Raw genomic sequence first — 21,312 nt, 5'->3', positions numbered from 1 at the left:
GGGTTGCCATTTCTCCTCCAGGGAATCTTCCCAACCCAGGGATCGAACCCAAGTCTCCTGCATTGGCAGGTGGATTCTTTACTCGCAGAGCCACCAGGGAAGCCCTAACTGGCTATACCCCAATACAAAATAAACAGCTTAAAGAACGTTTTTAACAATCTTAAATTCCATTCACCCATTCATTTAATGCACTCAACAGAGACATGCATAGAGGTCCGATCACGGCCAGCCAGGAGCTGTGTCCCAAGGAGCATGGTGTCCCCCGGGGGGTCCGCCCCCTCGCCATCCACCGTACCTGGTGTGCTGGAAGAAAACACCCCAGCCTTGCAGTGTGACCCCCTGAGCAGGACCACCCCTCTCCCAGCCTCTTCTCGGGGTCCTATGAGTAGGGACTGCTGAGGCCCAGGACAGGCAGGGCAAAGCCCGACCTTGTTTTCCTGGGAAAACACGGTGCAAATGAAGAGGTCCTCTTTTTCCTAATCAGATGTTAGGTGAGGAGAGTTAAGTTCATCACACTCTTGAGTTCAGGTCCTGCACTCGTTTTATTTACTTATTTCTAGTTGTCACCCCTGACTCCAGATACCCTCCTTTACCACAGGCACCAGCCCAGTTGGCCTGCGATAACATGCCTCCTTGGCACACGTCGGTTGTCACAACGTGTTGCTTCTAATTTGTACAACATCACTGTGTTACAAATCTCATTCTCTTTCTTATTTTCATTCAAGAACCTCTATTTACTGGGCACCTACTATGCGCTGGGCATGGTTCTAGGTACTGGAAGTAGGCCCACGAACAAGCCAGACAAATGTAAACACTTCTCATCACAGAGCTTGCATCCTAGCAGGAGGTGCCAGACAAGAAACAGTAAACTTCATTTGAAGGCAGAGAGTCTCTAGGAACAAAAAGGTCATTAAACCTGGGCTGGGTGGCAGGCCCTGTATGCACGCCAGAGCCAGCTCATACCAGCCCATAAGAGCCTCTTGGCAAATTTTCAGGGATTTGGAGCACCGGTTGCTCAACATAGCCATAATATAAAATTAAATTACAGAAACTTGCAATTAAATAATGTACGCTTTTGAAAAGTCAGTACTCAAAACTCAATTCCTAATTATCATTGTTGGTATCTATGCTTCGAGGCTGTTTATGCCTGTCATGTTACATCTGTAACGGTGAGCATCTGGACATGTGTGCGTACCAAGTCACTTCAGGCGTGTCTGACTCTTTGCGACCCCATGGACTGTAGCCTGCCAGGCTCCTCTGTCCATGGGATTTCCCAGGCAAGAATACTGGAGTGGGTTGCCATGCCTTTCTCCAGGGTATCTTCCTGATCCAGGGATCAAACCTGCATTTCTTCTGTCTCCTGCTTTAGCAGGCAGGTTCTTTACCACTAGTGCCACCTGGGAAGCCCCAAGCAACTGGGCAGCCCTTCCCGATTCCATCTCCATCTTCTCGAGGTTCTGTGCTTGGATACTGCAGAACTCAGATACAGTAGAAGCCTGCGTGGCCACATGTGTCCAGCTGCTCGGCCGTGGAGGACAACCCAGGATCAGAGAGTTCTGAGGGGGCAGCCTGGGACCTGCCTGGCTACAACAGCTCATAAGACTGCTGGGGGAGAATAGAGTCAATACTTTACAAAAACTGTAAAGGCAGCATAACCTTTAAAATTGTGAATCAGGGCTTCCCTGGAGGTGCAGCGGATAAGAATCTGCCTGCTGATGCAAGGGACACAGTTTTGATCCCTGGTCCAGGAAGATTCCCCATGCTGGAGGGCGACTAAGCCCATGTACCACAACCACTGAAGTCCGAGTGCCTAGAGCCTATGCTAGGCAACAAGAGAAGCCACTGAAATGAGAAGCACGGGCACCAAAACGAAGAGGAGGTCCCACTCGGCTGGAACTAGGGAAAAGCCCTCTCAGCAACGGAGACCCAGCACAGCTAAAAATAAATATTGAAAAAGAAAGAAGTCAGAGTCTTGGACTCCATCCCAGACCAACTGAACCAGAATCTGCATTATAAGAAGATCCCCCGCCCGAGCCACCAACCCCCACCTCCACCTCGTCCGGCAGTCCAGGGGATTCAATGCTTATTAGTTTGAGAAGCACCACTCTTGGCATACACCCGCCGCATTCAATGACCCAGTTCCCCAGTGATGGACACCCAGGCTATTGACCGCTGTGGGGCAGGCCCCTTATATATCTACAAGAAGGCTTCTCTGGAATACTCACAAAAGCAGGATCACTGGACCAAAAGTCTTACTCTTCATCGATTTCACCAAGTACTGGCAAGCTTTTGCTCAGATAAGGATTCATATCTCACCACACCCTCAAAAATGCCTGCAGCTCATTCACTCATCCAGCAAATAGTCATTGAATCTTATTACGTGCCAGTTACTGCTCTAGGAACAAAGCACACAACACCGTTGCCCTCAGGGAACTCACTTCTGGAGGAGGGGCAAAGAAGGGGCAGATAAATAAGTAAAACACAAAACATTGGGAATTCCCTGGTGGTCCAATGGCTAGGACCCAGCACTTTCAATGCCAGGGCCCAGGTTCCATCCCTAGTTCTGGAAGTAAGTTTCCACAAACCTCATTGTAGGCAGACGCTTTACCGTCTGAGCCACCAGGGAAGTACCTCCAGGGAAGTATATATATATTACGGATGGGAGTAAATGCTTTGGAGAAAAGTAAGGCAGAGTAGGCAGAGTAAGGTAGAGTTAGCTTCCCTGGTGGCTCAGAGAGTTAAGAATCTGCTCGCAGTGCGGGAGACATGGGTTCAATCCCTGAGTCAAGAAGATCCTCTGGAGAAGGAAATGGCAACCCACTCCAGCGTTCTTGCCTGGAGAATTCCACGGACAGAGGAGCCTGGCGGGCTACAGTCCATGGGATCGCAAGGACTGGGACACAACTGAGCCACTAACAATTTCACTTTCAAGGCAGAGTGAGGGGATAGAGATGCAAAGAATGTCAGAGGAGGGTTATAATTGAAAGTGGGTCATGCACTGAGTGGTTAATTCAGCAGGACTGTTGTTTACCTTACAAAGAAAAGTTTGGCACTTGCCCATTCTCTGGAAGATAACCTGTAAGCCCATGGAGTATTCTGCCTAATAACAGTGTCTTTCTTTACCCAGGGGCCTTGGGCCACGACAGATAGTCTATCTCAATAAGGTGATTCGTGGTGGAGGTCTGGGGGCGTGCTGGACCTGCAGGGGAGCTGAAGACTAAAGCTAGCAGTGCAGGCAGGTAGCCACGTGCCTACGGACCAACACCCAGTAAAAGCAACCTAGACACCAAGGCCCAGGGGGCTCTCCGGGGGGGCCATACTCTGTACGTGTTATCACACATTGGTGTTGGGCAATGTAAGCACTGTCTATACGACCCCAGGGGAGAAGGCGGTTGGAAGCACAGGCCTGGTCAGCCCTGGACCTAGCCCCGTGCGCCATTTTGTCTCGCTGGAATAAACCAACATCCTGAGTAGAGGCGCTTTTCCGAGCTCTGTGAGCCCTCCTTAGTGATTCCCGGACCTCGTCTCAGGGATCTCCAGCTACAGCAATGAAGGAAGTCTTCACGGAAGATGGCAAGAAGGGAAGAACTCAGGCAGACATCTGGTGGGGAAGAGGGCTCCGGGAGTGAGAACTGAACTACTGAAGTTCTTTTCTGTTATTTATTATTTTTGGCTGCACTGGGTCTTCACTGCTGCGCACGGGCTTTCTCTAGCTGTGATCAGCGGGCTCCTCATTGCAGTGGCTTCTCTTGTTGTGGCAGAATGGACTATAGAGTGTACAGGCTTCAGTCGTTGTGGCCCACGGGCTTAGTCGCTCCACGGCATGTGGAATCATCCCGGACCAGGGATCAAACCCACGTCCCCAGCGTTGGCTGGCAGATTCTCAACCACTGGATCACCAGGGAAGGCAGTAACTACTAAGGTTCTGAGATGGGATTGTGCATGGCATGGGAAGGGTGGGAGAAGAGGAAGGGGTAAGTGATATCAGAGGACTATTGGGAGCAGAGGTTCCAGAGCCTTCTTGGCCACCATGAGGACACCTTCACTCTGAATGAGGCGGGAGGCACTGCAGGCTGTTCAGAAGAGGAGCGACCTGCCCTGACTTACATCTTTAAAGGGTCACACTGGCGGCTGTGTGCGATAAACAGAGAGTAGGCAGACAGGGATGAGAGCATGGAGACCAGATAAGAAAGTTGTGACAATCCCAGTGAGAGATGAGGGTGGCTGGGAGCGACTGGGGTGGCGAGGATGAAAAGTGTTGAGAAATGGTCTCGATTCCTGATCTGTTTCGGAGTGGGCAGGGTTTGGTAGCAAAACAGATGTGTGGCACGCGAGAAAAGAAATTCAAGGGCGAGACTGAGGTCGGGGCGGAGGGGTGGAACGGATGAAGAGACTCTTTACTGAGAAGACCAGGACTCTAAAAGGAGCTCATCTGGAACGAGAGAGGGGTGGAGGTCAGGAGCTTGGTTTTGAAGGTGTATTTGTTGAGTAGGCAGTTGGACGTGAAGTGGGGAATTTAAGAGTCAGATCTGGCTGGAGACATGAAAAGTGGGAGTCGTCAGCGTGTCGATGGTATTTAAAGCCACGATGAGATCACCAAGGGAGTGAGCGTAGACAGAGGGAAAGAAGAGGGCCAGATGCTTGATCATGTAGAGGTTCACAAGAAATAAACAGCACCAGGCACGGAGGAGAAGCAGTCAATGAGTTAAGAGAAGGGCCAGGAGAGGGTAGTGTCTCAGAAGTCGAGGAAAGACTTCAAAGGAGCAGGAAGTGATCCACTCGTTAAGTGCAGCCGATGCATCAAGTAAGGTGAACCCCAAAGAGCCAGCCACTGGCTTCAGTAACACAGATATCACTGGTGTCCGTCAAAGGGGCACAGTTGGTAAAGTTTAGCAGGGGAGGAAGCCTGCAGGGAGTGGGCTTAAGAGAACAGGAGAAGAGAAATGCCAGGCAGGACATGTAGCCAACGTTTTGGAGACTTGCAGTCAAGGGGAGCCAAAACTGGGAGGAGAGCAAGAAGGCTGAGAGCAGGCTGTTTAAAAAAAAAAAAAAAAAAATCTTTTCCATGGAACATGGGAGAAATTGTAGTATGTTCATATGATAATGGGGAAGGAAAAAAATTGATGATGTCAGTGAGGGAGCAGAGAACTGCTGGCTGGAACAGTGTCCTCAAGGAGGTGAGAGGGGATGGGGTACCTGGCGCCAGTGGAGGGGTCTGTCTTAGAAGGGGGTGAAGATTGCTCATCTATAGAAATGGGAGAGGAAGTGGAGGATGTGGGCACAGAAGCAGGTAGATGGCAAGACTGACACTTCTAGTTTCTGCTGTTTCGATGGATGAAAAGTGGTATTTTGTTGCTGGGGAGAAAGATGGCGACCAGGGCCAACATCCTTAATAACACGGATCCAGCTCTAAAGAAAGAATTCACGTGAATTCACTGAATTTCTTGGGCATCTTTCTCTCCGAAAGCCCAAGTCTGGTTTCTCCGCAGGCGCCTCTCCGTCTTTTTCCCTCTTAAATGTCTTGCCGTTTTTTTTTTGTCTCTCCTTGCATTTCCTCTACCTGCCCTCTCCCATCCACCTTGTTTTTCTATCTCTGTGTATTCTCCGCGTCCTTCTCTGTCTCCCCTTCCCTTAGCGTTTGCACCGGGGCCTCTGCTCCAGGCCTGGGTGTGGGGCCAACTTTCTCGCTCCAGCCAGCACTTCCAACCAGAACTTCCAGTTCCTGCTTGACAAAGAATCCCATTTTGAAGCCAAGCTAGGGTGGGGCACCCCCCACCCCCACCCCAGGAACCTTGGGCTGCCTCCATCGCCAGATTTACTTACATAACAAGTCACGTTTGTGGCCTTTGGTTCATATCAAACTCTGGTCTAAGCATCTTCAAACATCATTAACTCATTTACTCCTTCTCTATGAGGCAGGTGCTACTGAGAGCACCATTTTACAAATGGGACCCTGAGTCAGAGTGGCCGAGTCACTTGAACTCAGCTCTGAACCACCAGGAACACTCTGTTTTTGTCCTTTCCCTTTCTTTCTCTGATCCATGAGACCCCCCTGGATTCAGTCTAATTGGTACGTGCCTGTCAGCAGCTCACTGCCCTCCGTGGGCTCCGGTTCATCCCGTGAGGGGGTGGAATACTCCTAGTCCTTAGTGGGGTCCATGACCTCACTTCAGCAAGAGTCAGCCAGTCATAAGCCCTAATGTCAGTGTTGACCTGGTACTCACCCCTCAGCAAATACCAAAACCAGCCACCCCTACTCTAAGTTCCAGCCCTTCCCAAGTGAGAGGCTTTTTCTGGAAATGTGAACCCAGGCCACCAGAGGGCACAAGTACCCCGACTTCCCACGCAAGCCTGTCACCTCACTTAACCCCACATCTTCCCTCCTGGCACTCACCCTGAACCCAAACTGATTGGAAAAGAGTGAACTCGGGGACTTCCCTGGTCGTCCAGTGATTAAGACTCTGTGCTTCCAATGCAGGGGATGCAGGTTTGATCCCTGGTCAGGGAACTCAGATCCCAGTGCAACAACAAAAAAAAGGGGGGGGGGGCAGTGTTGCTGAACTCAGTCTCTACTCTGGGCCCAGTCCTGGGAGGTGGGCTAATTCCAAGGTGGGGAAGGACAGTGACCTCTGTCACCTTGAGCGGCATTCACAGCTACGACCCAGCCCACTCCCACCAAAACCTGATCCCAACACAGGCACGTCTAGTGCTCATTATCAGTGTCAACGCACAACACCAGCTCAACTGTATTTCAACACCTCCACATCCAAACACTCAGTCTTGGTCTCTTCTCCAGCCCCAACCCAACTGGACTCCATCAACAGCATTATTCCCAGACCCCTCCATTCTACAACTCAATCCTATCCCCTAAACCTACTCCAACCCCACCCTCACCCCAGGTCCATTCTCTTCCCCAAACTTGCCTGCTAGCATCAGATCCCCCCCACCCCCAACTACACCCCTTACCATCCTAAACATGACCACAAACTTTTCTTCCTAGTGTAGGGAAAATTTGTGAAATGCTTTAAGATGGACCCAATGATACCATCAATGGAACACTGGACGAGTTATGATTGGGTGGGGTCTCAGCTTCTTTTACTGTCTGAGCTACTTTACCACCCTGTGAATGATAAACAGTTGATAGCAGTGCAAATAATTCTCATCCATAACCGAGTAAATGACTTTTGTCTGGTGGAAGTACAATTCCCTCCCCTCCATATAGAATAGGGCTTCCCAGGTGGTTCAGTGGTAAAGAATCCGCCTGCCAATGCAGGAGACGCAGTTCCATCCCTGGGCCAGGAAGATCCCCTGGAGAAGGGAATGGCAACCCACTCCAGTGTTCTTGCCTGGGAAAGCCCGTGGACAGAGGAACCTGGTGGGCTATGGTCCACAGGGTGGCAGAAAGTTGGACACGACTTAGCGATTAGACAACAGCAACACAGGATAAGCCACTTTTGTATCTATTTGTTAGTTCGTTTCAGCACTTCTTATTGCCCAGATGTGTGTGGTTCTTTGTAACACCTTGCTAGCTCCATCACTTACTAATGAATCCAAATAACATCTTTGACATATGTTCATTTTATAGATACAGGAGTGTCATGATTAGATCTTCTGTTTTTGTTTTTTTTAAAAACCTTTTAACACTAGATTTGACCCTTATATACAAACCTTTAATCTCTCAATATGGGTCACACCAGTTTTGAGATGAAGGCTTACTCCATCCATCTCAGTTCCTCATCCCCATGACACCACCGCTGTCTCTCTTTCCAGACCTCATCTGATCCCCATCCCTGGCTTTCTTTCAAATTCTGACTCCACCTTGGTCCTCTCTAATCCCTAATCCTGCCTCCTCCACCCCCTGGGATTAGCTCATGGGATCCACCCAGGCCCAGTTCCAGGAGACGCCTTCTCATTCCTCAAACACCTAAAAACACTGTCTCTTCCTCCTTCCTCTTCCCCCTCATCCGGCCCCCAGACGCCCCAGAGCTCTCTGATTCCTGCTTCTCCCTCCCCACCTACGCCCCGTGGACTGCCTCATCCCTGCTCCTAAAAGGCCACGTTTATCCAAAATGTTGCTTTCCCAGATCCAACCCCTGCCCACATCCAATCTAAGTTGACTTTCTATCCACCAACCTGAGGATTCCCTTCTTATGTCTGATTCGGAGAGAAGGGCAGGGTAAATTTCGGCATTCTTGTGTTTTCCAGAAGAAAAAGGGCTGGAGATGGAGTTGGAAGTGGCTGGAGATGAGGCTGAGAACTGGAACTTAGATGTGTTTAGCTTGACATGGAGAATTAAACTTGAGAACGGCTGTGGACGGGGATGGGTCTGAGGGATGGGCTGATGGTTAAGTGTGGAGAATGGTTAAAATTAGGTAGGAAGGTGGGAAGAGGATGGAAAATGGCCGGGAACTGATATATATTAAGAGTATGGGTAGGGTTGGGTAGGAGGGACTTCCCTGGTGGTCCAGTGGCAGAGGAACCTGGAAGCTTACACACAGTCCATGGGATCACAAAGAGCTGGACACGACTGAACAGCAACAAGGTTGGAGGGGAGATAAGAAAGTGGGATGGAAACTTGGGTTGATGTTGGAGAAGACCCCCCACCCCCACCCCAGGGGATTTAAGGTGGACCTGGAGAAGGAACTGGGCTCTTCCCTTCCCTCCCAGATGGGTCCTGCTGCCTGAAAGTTCACAGTGGGTTCAACTTGGGCGGAACCAGATCTGGGTCCTAGCTTGTCCTGGGAGCTCCGCCCCACTGAGAAGGGCCAAGCCCAGGCTGGGGGTGCCCAAAGACAGCCTGCTGAGCCATTGGGGGTGGAGAAGGGAAGGCCAGCAACAGGGAAACGATGAAGGCGCTGGGGGAGGGAGTTCAGGGGTTAAAAGCCATGGGTTGAGGCTGAAGTTGGAGGCAGCTGGCAGCAGAAGTCACGCGGGGCCCCAACCGAGGTAGGGTCCGCCTATGGCAGGGGCAGGAGCACTGGGAGGGAGGAGGGTTGGAGAGAGCGGGAGACAGCTGAGTCAGGGAGATGGAGGCAGAGGCCAGAGGCAGGGTTCCAGACAGAAATTTGCAGAGGTTTGAGAGGTGAAGCGGACAGGGAGGCCTGGCGTGCTGCGATTCATGGGGTCACAAAGAGTCGGACACGACTGAGCGACTGAACTGAACTGAACTGAACTGAGAGGTGAAGCAGCAGAAAGATAAGATGCTCAGTTTTAGACCAGGGATCCGAGAGAGGAAAGGCGCCTGCAAAGGGTAGACAGGGGCAGGAGAGTGCACAAGGATCCAGCTGGCTGGAGGGCTGGGGTGGAGGGACTGGCCACCCAGGGGGAAGGGCATCGAGAGAGCTGCAGAGAGAGCTGCAGCCCCTGGGAGGGATGTGCAAGCTGCCCCTCCCATCGCGTTACCGGGACCCCCACCCCACCCCCACACACACACCAAGAATGGAACTGGGAGATGGGGGGTCGGTGCAGCTTCCAAGGTCAAGGTTTTCAGAGTAAAGGAGAGGACACTCAAGACTGGGAAACCCGCAGAGCAGAGCAGGCAGGGAGTATCCAGAGGGTATGGAGTATCCAGAGATGGGGGATTCTGGCCCGCTCTTACTCCCTTTCAACTTCTCAGGCTCCGCCCGCCCTGCCCCCCACCACAAAGTCACCATGTGGCCCCTGGCCGCCGCGATCTCTTTCCTGACGGTGGCCTGGTCAGGAGGTAAGAATGCAAGGCGCCGGGGCGGAGGCGGAGGCGGGGTGGCCACTGCCAACAATGGTACGAGGCGGGAGCTGCAGGGAGCCGCAAGCTCCGCCTCCAGCCCGCTGGTGGGCGGGGCGGGGCGGGTCCCTGGGGTGCAGGCGTGATTCCTGCGTGTCCCTGCGTGACCTGGTGACCCAGCTGGGGTCAGTCCATGCTCCACACCTACCCCAGACCTCTCCCTGGGGTATCCCGGTTCAGATGGGCTTGCCCTATTGTTAAGCCTTCTAGATCTTGCACACCAGCCCTCTCACTGACTGTCGTACTCTGTACCGGAAAGTCCATCCCCAAGACCTTCCCAAGTTCAAGAGTTAGAAGACATAGACAGGGGTTCAAATCCCGATGCCTGGGGTCACAGTGGGATGACTGAGTGAGCATGTGTATGAGTGTACATGCACACACACACACACACACACACACCCTGCTTTATCGGTAGTATTCTGTCTCTAGTCTCAGGCCTTTCCAGAACCTAGATTGTTCTTTAGTCCTTGATAATCATTACCCTGTTAGTTGCTCAGTCGTGTCTGACTCTTTGCAACCTCATAGACTGTAGCCTGCCAGGCTCCTCTGTCCATGGGATTTCTCCAGGCAAGAATACTGCAGTGGGTTAACATTCCCATCTCCAGGGGATCTTCCTGACCCAGGGATCCAACCCATGTCTCCTGCATCTTCTAACTGACAGGCAGATTCTTTCCTATCTGAGCCACCAGGAAGGAGACCCCAAACCTGATTCCACGCAGAGCTGGTCCCCAGATATTCCTCTCCTCCCATTTAAGTCCCCTTTCCCTGCCTTGGCAGGTGAGTTGTCTGGAAACCCCATTCATCCATTCATTCAACAGACAGCTGAGCAGCAGGCACCATGCTAGGTGCTGTACAAGTAGACACAGTTGCTGTGTTCAGCACCCAGAACCTAGCAGAGATGGATGCTGGCATCATTCAGACAATTCCCCAAATAGTTAACACTGTGATGCAAGGTAATGGTTTCAAGGAGCCAACCTGGAAGCCCAGAGATGTGGTGGCGGTTCCTGGCCCAGAACCAGGGCCCCCAAAGGACTTGATGCCTGAGCTGGGACCTGAGGGAGGGGGTCCTCAGGCACCCATCACCACTCTTGGGCTGAAGGCAGGGTAGCTTCTGTCTTGTGGCGACACCCCTAGGACTCCCGTCTCCCCGCCTGGTGCCATGCCCTGAGCTAGGAGCTCCACATACGTGTCCCCGCCTGGTGCCATGCCCCGAGCTAGGAGCTCCACATACGTGTCCCCGCCTGGTGCCATGCCCCGAGCTAGGAGCTCCACATGCGGGTCTTATGGAGCCCTCAACAGCCTGGTGAGGTAGGTGCACGGTAATTACTCCAGTTTCATAGCTGAAAAACCCAAGACTCTCAGACAGCAGGGTCCTGCCCCAAAGTCACCAGCAGTGCCTGAGTCAGGACCTTAATCCATGTTGCCCGCCCTGTCCTCCACACCCTGGACTTTATGCTCTGGTAAACCATCTCTGGAGTAGAGAATGGCAACCCCTGCCAGGACTCTTGCCTAGAGAATCCCATGTACAGAGGAGTCTGTCGAGCTACAATCCGCAGGGTCACGAAAGGGTTGAACACGACTGAAGGGACTTCGCACAAACCATCTTTATTTTCAACCTAATGGGCTTCATAAAGGCAACTTTTTTTTTTTTTACTTAGAGCATATTTGAAGTTAATATCACTATTCTAAGTGGAAAACAGCATCTTTTGCTATAAATAAAGGTAAAGGAAAAGGGCGACAGAAGATGAGATGTTTGGTGGCATTGCCGACTAAGTGAACACGAATCTGAGCAAACTCCGGGAGATAATGAAAGAGGGAAGCTTGGCGTGCTGCAGTCCATGGGGTCGCAGAGTCAGACGGGACCTAGCGACTGAAGGACAACAATGGAAAAAAAAATCAGTTCTGCACAATGAACAAAAACAGTATTTATTGAATTGGACCAATATTGTTTTCAATTATAATATTTATTGAATTGCCTGTTGATGACAGGCAATTTCCCTTTATGACCTCCTTCAATAATAGGCAGTTTCCCTTTCTGACGTCCCCCATAATAGGAAAGGCAGCTGGTTCTACTTAATTTGGGGGGTTGCCAGCCAAAGGCAACCTTCTGCTTCCTCCTGGTTTGAAAAGGTGACCTCAGCAAGACAAGAGAGATGTTAAAAGGATATGAGCGCCATCATGAAAACTTTCTCCTGTTAAAATCAGGTTTGAAAGAGAAGTGATGATGACTCAGTTTCTGAGGGTGCAATTAATAGCACTCCCTGCTCCCTGAGTGCTTGCTCCACACCAGGTCCTGTGTGTGTCTTGAATGTAGGATCTTATGGAACCTATGACTGTCCGATGAGAGACGAACTATAACTTTCCCTCCTTTACAGCAGAGAAAACTGAGACTAGTACCCAGCCAGGAAGTGGCACATTCAGGATTAGATGTCCTTTTATTTTTTTCAATTTCTTTGCTTATTTTATTTGTCTTGACTGTGCTGGGTCTTGGTTGGTGCACTGGGCTTTCCCCAGTTGTGGCGAGCAGGGGCTACGTTTCCTTGCGGTGCTCAGCTTTCTCAATGTGGTGGCATCTCGTTGCAGGGACTCTAGAGCATGCAGGCTTCAATGGTTGCAGTGCACAGGCTTAGTTACCCCTCAGCATGTGGGATCTCCCGGGACCAGGGATCAAACCTGTGTCGCCTATGTTGACAAGTGGATTCTTAACCACTGGGCCACCAGGGAAGCTCCAGGATTAGACCTTCTTTGTCTCTGTGTGGACTGCTGTGCCTCCAACCTGGGTCTCCTGTATTGCAGGCAGATTCTTTACCATCTGAGCCACCAGGAAAGTTCCCTTCACAGAGGTTATGAATGCTATTTAAGGTCATGAAGGCATTCAGCAAATGTGTTTAGAAAGGATGGAGGAATGGATGGATGGATACTGCCTAGGTAGGTAGGGTAGGCCCACCTCTACTCCTGGAAATCAATCCCTATGGTGGACCAAGACAGAAAATTCAGGTGGGAAGAAATCAGGCTTCTGCTTACATATCAGAAGCTTCCTCATTCCCCAAACCCTTCTTTTAATCTCCAGTGGAGGGTTTGGCGCTTCTAGAAAGAAGGGACATCAATCTCTTCGCCCCAGCTCATCTCCACTACGTAGAAAATGGCAATGCCCAGAGACCGATAAATGAATCATCAATTCCTGGCCACCCAGAGCAAAATTTTGACTCACTCCCCAAGCCCAAGAACCATAACGCCCAGCCTCCTTTCCCTGTGAACCCCAATTCTCTAACACGTTCTCTCCTCCACCAGGCATCTCTCAGGAGTACCCCAAGATTCTCAATGGTACCAATGGGACCAACAGGTTCCTCCCTGGTGGCTACACCTGTATCCCCCACTCTCAGCCCTGGCAGGCAGCCCTACAAGTGCAAGGGCGGCTGCTCTGCGGGGGAGTCCTGGTGCACCCCAAATGGGTCCTCACCGCAGCGCACTGTCTAAAGGAGTATGTGGGGCATGGGGGAGTGAGGGGTGGGGATGAGACTGTAACTGGCATGGTGCGTGGGTGGAGCAGAATTTGAAGATGAGGTTGGAGTTGGGTTGTGATGGGCATGGGGTGAGCATGAGGTTTGATGGAGATGTGGGGGTATGGGTATGGACAGGGAGTCCCAGCAGAGGACTTGGAGGGAACTGGAGTCAAGGATGTGGAAGCAGACACCTTTGGAAATAAGGAAGGGGGGTGGGGAAGGGTGAGACTGGGGATGGGAATGGAGACGAGCTCCTGGACCCCTCTGACCACCGGCTTCTTGCACCCACAGAGGGTACAGAGTGTACCTGGGCAAGCATGTCCTGGCACGTGTGGAGGCTGGGGAGCAGGTGAGGGAGGTGGCTCGAGCTATCCCCCACCCTCGGTACCAGAGCAGCCCCACCCACCTGAACCATGACCACGACATCATGCTTCTGGAACTGAAGTCCTCTGTGCAGCTCACCAGGCACATCCAGACCCTGCCCCTCTCCCACCATCACTGCCTGCCCCCTGGCACCTGCTGCCGGGTGTCTGGCTGGGGCACCACCACCAGCCCCCAGGGTACGCACCCGCACGGGTGGCTGGTGGCCACACAGAACGGCTGGGGAGACTGGGGCAGAGACGGGAGGGCAGGTCAGAGCAGGAGTCTTTATAGATAAAACTAGATTATTAGACATGGGTTAAGTCATGAATCACATAGTGATATATAAAGGTATATATATCCTTCATGTAAATATAGAAGTGTAAATACGTAAAAATATAAATATGAAGTTATATAATGTCACATATAATGTATAGTTTTGTATATCCTTTATAGAATATATAAATGTAGCATATATAAATATATATAAACATAAATGTATATTTATAAAGAATATGCAAATGTGTGAATATATATCAAGTTATATTTATATTCTATATAAAGAATATATAAATATAATTGTATATATAAGGTTATATTTATATTCTATGTAAAGAATACTTAAATATATGTAAAGTTTTATTTATAAAGAATGTATAAATATAAATGTATAAGTATATATATAGTTATATTTATAGTCCATATTTATAAAGAATATGCAAATCAATGTATAAATATATATAGCTATATATAATATGTCATATCATGTAAATGATTAGTTATATTTCCTTTATATAAATATGCATAAATTTACCAATACAGAGCTATAATTACATATGTTATATACCATATATAAAATTATGTTTCCTTTATATAAATATATATAAACTTATATGTAAAAATATATGTAATATATAGTATATGTACATATTTATTTGGATCATATTTATATGGATTGACATAGTAAAACATCTGTATATAAATATGTAAATTATAGAAATTAGATTTATTTCCTAAGCTATAAATGATATATTTATTTAAATACATTGTATTCAAATAACATATATTATACATAAGCATGTATTTAAATATATATGTATCATTTATAATTTAGAAACTAAATTTAATATATTGGTTATTAAGTATAATAAAATATAAATAAATACATCTTTTGGATATAAATATATATATATATGACTGTAAGTTGAGCTCTATAGCAGCAAGAGCCTTTTGCACCTCCTTAGCCATCCCTCGCTCTCCCCTCGTCTCATCTCCACATCTCTCTTCCCAGCGTGCCCCACCCTTCTTCCCACCACTCTTTCCTGCTCTCTTGCATCTCCTTCCGTCTCTCCTCTTCCCTGTGTTTTCCCCATCTCTGGTTCTCTCTCATCACTGCTGCCTTCCTGTCTCTTCCCACCACCTTCTCTCCATCTTTCTGCATCACTTTCTCCACCTCTGTCCTCACCTACCTCCCCACTTATATCTCTTGCTGAGATGTATTTATTTACCCCTTACCATTCCTCTCCATCTTTCTCTCTACTTCTCATCCTTTCTTCGAGCTGTCCCCCACCTTCTCTCCACATTTCTGTCTTCCATCACTTTACCCAAATACATATCCCATCTCTTCTCCCATTTTTGTCTTCCCATCGTTATTTTCTACAGACTTGCTGCCCATCCAACTTCCACCCCATGAACCTGTCCAGAATAGACATCCTTAGACCTTCCTCTCTCTCTCCTCCTCAGTGACTTACCCCCAAACCCTCCAATGTGCCAACATCGAGCTTCGCTCAGATGAAGAGTGTCGTCAAGCCTACCCGGGGAAGATCACACCCAACATGCTCTGTGCCGGCACAAAAGAGGGTGGCAAGGACTCCTGTGAGGTGAGGCCAAGGGGGTGGTGGGTTGCCACAAGCCAGGAGGTGGGGACTGATGCTTGGGGGGAAGGATTTGCTTCCAGCCTTGGGCAAACCAGTCTTTGCAATGTGAGATGTCTCTTAGCATAGAGGGTCAGGATAAAAAGAGGGTACCCACTGCTGGCAAACAGAATTCATCTTAAGCCTAGGCTTTGACTGGTAGTGGCTACCCAGATCCTTGTGTTGAGATATATAAATGTTGGATCTCCTTTGGTTGTGAGTGACAGAAACCCAACACAAACTAGCTTCAGCAAAACCTTGGCTTTTGTGACTGAAAAGTGCAGGATGTCTTGTTTCAGGCATGGGTGGATCCAGGTGCCCATATGATGTTTAAGAATCTCTCTAACTCTCAGCTCTTCTGTTTTGGTTTCATTCTCAGTTAAACTTTCCCCATGCCATATAGCATGTTGGCCCCAGCAGCTTTGGTCTTAAATCTTACCCTCTAAGGAACCATCTTTGAAAGAGAGAGGATCTCCTTTCCAACTGTGTACATAATCTCTGAGCGTGATTCTCTTACTAGGCTGACTTAGGATATCTGACCCTTGAACAACACGGGTTAGGACTGCATGGGTTCACTTATACATGAAGTTTATTTCAATAGTAAGTACTACAGTAAATACATGATTCAAGGCTGATTGAATCCGCAGATGCAGAACCTCAGACACTGAGGAACAGCATATATATAGAGGGCTAATTACAAGTTATAGGGGGAGTTTTATTGTGCACAGAGTCCGTGCCCTTAACCCTTGTGCCATTCAAGGGTCAGCTGTATTGTGTCTTGAGCCACCACTCTAGCCAGAGCTGTGGGGTTCTCTGATGGACCAAGTCTGAGTCATGTGACTAGCTGTGGGGGCAGACAGAGGCATAGACAAGTTGTATGGATTGTAAGTGGGAGAGAGGGCAGTCTCCAAATGAAGAAAATCAGGAGGCTGTCATCAAAATAAGGGGAAATGGGTACTACACAGGCAAAAAAAAAAAAAAAAAAAAAGACAAAAAAAAAAAAAAAAAACCCTATGCCCAAGAGAGGGGGGCTTCTTAAGATTGAGTTTTGGTTTCATGGGAAATGGTATGATAATGAAGTAGTAATATGAGCCTTATCAGTTAGTAATGTCTGCCCTGGGCCCAGAGGGAGAAGTGGCCCTTCAGGTGTATTGCATACCCTACCAGGAACACGGCTGGATTAACTCAATAGTAAGACGACACCAAGGAGCCGTAAAGTCGAAGCAGGGTTGAGAGGTGGGGAGGGGTAGCAGGTGAGATCTGGGGCCAGAGAACCAAGAACAGTGGTGTGAGGTAAGCCACCACCATTTTAATGGGACTGAAGAACAGAAAAACAGGGAGAGACACAGAAATGTCTGTCTGTTTCTCTGTCTCAGAGTTTATCTCTCTCTGTGTTCGTCAGCTTATCTCTGTTTCTCTCTCACACCCTCTCTCTGTATTCCTGTCTCTATCTCTGCCTCTATGTGTGTCTCTGCCTTTGTTTAGGACACCCCGCCTCTCTCTTTCTCCCACTTAGGGTGACTCCGGGGGTCCCCTGGTCTGTAATGGAACACTTCATGGCATCATCTCCTGGGGAGACTTCCCATGTGGGCAGCCCAACCGGCCTGGTGTCTACACCCGAGTTTCTCAGTATGTTCCATGGATCCAAGAAACAATTCAAAAGCGGAAAACTTGTAAACAGGAATGGACGAAGGGCCCACAATAAAAGTCGGGTTGGCGTTCCTGCCCCTTTACTCGGTTTGCCCAGCCCTTTCCTGTCCCTCCCAAAGCCTTCCACTTGCACCAGCAACCCATGTTCTCCAAACTTCCAATGCCAGCTGACACTGCATGTTTCAAAAGCATTCAGTCATTTTCAGCATCATGCTCTCCCAGACATTGCATCACTGAAACATCCCAGTCCCCTGAACGTCCCAAAGAAGACAACACTCCGGATGCCCCAACTGTTTCAACATAAACCTAGATCACCATCTGAATGTGCAATCTGTGGAACACTTGAATGCCTCTGTCTGCCCATCTCAACGATATTCTATGTTCTGTGAATGGAACTTCCTTGACAACATCCTATACCCCTTCAAGTATTTATTCACTGCCAATATTCTAGATCCGTCTATGTTTTGTACGCAAGAGAGTTCTAGACTCCCAAGACATTTCTTCCTGAAAATATTCTTTTGTCTGCAGCATCTTCTGCCCTGACAACATTATGTGCACCTCTGATTCGTCACAGCTAACGTTGGAGCCGCATGATGGTTCGTTCATTCAAACGAACCTCGGGAAATTCCTGGAGACATTTCTGGGTCTCCCCAGTTGTCCTATTCCTACCTACATTCCATGTTCTACCAGTATTCCCTGTCTCTGAACCCCGGTGGGCATTCAATATCAACAGTGCTCTAAACTCTAGGGTGCTGGGGTTGACTGCTCCAAGAGGCCTCCGTGCTCCTTTGCTGCTGTTGTTGTTCAGTTGCTAAGTCTGTCCGACTCTTTGTGACCCCATGGACCGCAGCACACTAGACTCCTCTGTCCTTCACTATCTCCCTGAATTTGCGCATTTTCATGTCCGTTGAGTCAGTGATGCCATCCGAGCATCTCATCCCCTGCCCGCCCCCTTCTCCTCTTGCCTTCAATCTTTCCCAACATCAGGATCTTTTCCAGTGAGTCGGGCTCTTCACATCAGGTGGCCAGAGTACTGGAACTTCAGCTTCAGCATCAGTCCTTCCAGTGGATATTCAGGGTTGATTTCCTTGAGGATCAACTGGTTTGGTCTCCTGGCAGCTATTGTCCACCAAATCTTCTGTTCTTTTACCCACAATCCTTGTTCAGTACCCCGTGCTGTTACATCTTTGTCTATGACCCTCAAGTGCAGTGGTTAAATGCCCAAGTGGAAAGTATAACAAAGGCAAAGACCGTGAGGCAGGAGCCCACCTGATGTATTAGATTAGAGAAGAAGATGCAAAGGTTGGTGGGGAACGACTGCAATGGCCCAGGTGACAGCTGATGGTGCTTGGATCAAGGTGCCATCCTCGGAGGAGTTCAGGGATCAGATTTTAGATCTGTTTGAGGGGATTGTTACACAGCGTCTGTTGATTTCAGCCAGAGAATGTGAGAAAAAGAGGAGGATCGAGGGGGCAGGAGGGATAAATTAGGAGCTTGGGACTGATGTAAACACACTACTATATATAAAGTAGATAATCAACAAGGACCTACTGTATAGCACAGGGAAGTCTACTCAGTACTCTGTAATAACCTATATGGGAAAAGAATCTGAAAAAGAATGGATATATGTATATGTTTAACTGAATCACTTTGCTGTACACCAGAAACTATCTCAACATTGTAAATCAACTATACTCCAATATAAAATAAATTTTTTTTAATGTTCAACATTAAAAAAAAAAAAAGAGGAGGATCGAGGATGACTCCAAGACTCTGGCCTGAGCAACCAGAAGGATGGAACTGCCATTTACTAAAATAGGAGGAAGCTGAAGCAACAGTTTTGCAGAGAAAGGCCAGGAGTTTTGGTTTCAAACTGTGTATCAGATAACTAAGCAGCCGTAAACTCTGCCCTCAGCGGTTTCACAGGAAATAACACAAAGTAAATAACTGCAAATGGTGATTGTTGTCGTTATTCAGTCGCTCAGTCGTATCCGACTCTTTGCGACCCCGTGGACTGTAGCCAGAGGCTCCTCTGTCCCTGGAATTTCCCAGGCAAGAATACTGGAGTGGATTGCCATTTCCTTTTGCAGGACATCTTCTGCCCAGGGATGGAACCCACGTCTCCTGCATCCTCGCATTGGCAGGCAGATTCTTTACTGCTGAGCCACAGCGGGGTTGGTGTGGGGGGAAGCCCACACTAGCAAAGGATATACAATAATAAAAAGCGATCACAAAGGATACGGAGTGACAGAAATACTAGCAAAAGATATACAATAATAAAGGTGATAGCAGAAGGAAATGAGGGCAAAAGGAAATAAAGAAGGAAAACAAAAGTGGAGGCTTGTACAGATCATTAACAATAATGTGCTACCAACGAATTCACTTTTCCCCATCCGAGGATGAAGAACCATCTCAGTGTATTAATAAAGTTAAAGAGAACATCATCTACTTCAGAGGACTCTTGAGAGGACTGATTTCATACGTGAAAGCACTCAGAACACATTCAGCACTCAGTACTGAATGAATGCTCCCTAAGTGGCAGCTGTCACGAGTATTATTGTTCTTATTATTGATGTCATTGTTATGGTGCAGTGTCTCCAAGAATCCAGCCCGGAGCAGGTCGCCTTGGGTGGCAGCTGCAGATCTGAGAACAGGAGGCGGCGGCCCAATCCTTCTAGCAGAACAGAAAATAATGACGTACCTGAGCAGGAGGCTCTGATTGCCAACAGGACTTTAATTCAAGAAGGCCAGCCAGGTGGCAGGCTGTTCGTACAGCCTGCCTCCCTTGCATATCCTGGGACTTTGTAACCTCTTGCCGACTCCTTCCTGTTTTGCCCCAGGGGGATTTTTAATAACAATGAGATCCTGTGCAAGAAGGAATTTGGAGGCATGTGGAGGAAGAGAGGAGGTGAAAAGATGGGTGGTGGGGAAGGGGGAGACCAAAGCAAAAAGAGAACAACACTTCTGTCATCAGTCCAGCAGATAACACCCTCTCAGATCTTTCTCTCAAGGCCCCAGTTGGGGAAATATCAGCTCCCCCATTTTATAGCCGTGTGGACCTAAAGACAATCCAGCAGTGAGTCGAATCCCTCCAGACTGATGGAGACACCTTCCTGTATTTCTCCTCTGAGAACATCCCCAGGGACATTCCTTCCCATCCACCACCCCCCTCCTCGCCCCACCCCCACCCCGCAAGTCTGGAAGGATGCAGGTCCAGACCAAGCTGAGCCACTGCCCCACTTGTGAGGCCCTGTTTGGTTTCATTTTTTGCTAAATTAATTAATTGTTTGGCTGTACTTGGTCTTCGTTGCTGCACGGGCTTGTCTCTAGCTGTGCTGAGTGGAGGGGGCTACTCTCTGGCTGTGGCGAACCGGCTTCTCCCTGCAGTGGCTTCTCTTGTTGCGGGCCACAGACGCAAGGATGTGCAGGCTTCAGTAGGTATGTGCTCGGGATTAGTTGCCCCGCCACATGTGGGATCTACCCAGACCAGGGATCGAACTCGTGTGCCCTGCATTGGCAGGCGGATTCTTAACCACTGGACCACCAGGGAAGTCTGTGTGAGGCCTTGTTTAAGGGACTAGGCTGGACTCACCAGGTGAATGGGAGCAATGGGCATATGAGCCCACAATTTCATCCTAACAAATTCAATGTTAAGATGAAAGAAGCAGATGGATTGTGACCGGGTTGAGGAGGTTGGACACTCAAGTCAGGCTTTTTGGAGGAAGGGAACACGCATGCGTGCTAAGTCACTTCAGCTGTGTCTGACTCGTTGCGACCCTCTGGACCGTAGCCCACCAGGCTCCTCTGTCCCTGAGGATTCTCCAGGCAAGAATACTGGAGTGGGTTGCCATTCCCTCCTCCAGGGGATCTTCCTGACCCAAGGATTGAACCTGAGTCTCTTATATCACCTGTATTGGCAGGTGGGGTTCTTAACCACTAGCCCCATCTGGGAAGCCCAGGAGGAAGGGATAATGAAGAATAATGTAGTTGCTGCCACAGAAATAGGATGGACTTCCTCATCCAAGGGTTGGTTCAGATGTCATGATTCATGATGCCGCACATGCACCAAAGGGTCATTTCCACCTCTGAGGGGTGACCACAGTTGGTACTGTGAGTGGGAGCC

The 21,312-nt window shown here is 49.0% G+C and overlaps 1 protein-coding gene across 2 annotated transcripts; it reads left to right on the top strand.

Moving 5' to 3' along the window:
- The first annotated feature begins 8,857 nt into the window (after nt 1-8,857).
- KLK13 (kallikrein related peptidase 13) lies at nt 8,858-17,266 on the top strand. 2 transcript variants are annotated; one of them, XM_055552985.1, is made up of 6 exons: nt 8,858-8,946; nt 9,617-9,703; nt 13,055-13,244; nt 13,558-13,826; nt 15,370-15,506; nt 17,056-17,266. In XM_055552985.1, exons 2-6 carry the CDS (start codon nt 9,652-9,654, stop codon nt 17,242-17,244), a joined length of 837 nt encoding a protein of 278 aa, XP_055408960.1. In that variant the 5' UTR covers nt 8,858-8,946; nt 9,617-9,651; the 3' UTR covers nt 17,245-17,266. The 2 variants fall into 2 exon arrangements, with proteins under 2 accessions (XP_055408960.1, XP_055408959.1); XM_055552984.1 differs by lacking the exon at nt 8,858-8,946 and having other exon boundaries at nt 9,308-9,703.
- The last annotated feature ends 4,046 nt before the right edge of the window (nt 17,267-21,312 follow it).

The sequence above is a fragment of the Bubalus kerabau genome, chromosome 17, assembly GCF_029407905.1.
Source record: "Bubalus kerabau isolate K-KA32 ecotype Philippines breed swamp buffalo chromosome 17, PCC_UOA_SB_1v2, whole genome shotgun sequence".
Taxonomy (NCBI): Eukaryota; Metazoa; Chordata; class Mammalia; order Artiodactyla; family Bovidae; genus Bubalus; species Bubalus kerabau.
This window is presented reverse-complemented; position numbering and strand designations above follow the sequence as displayed.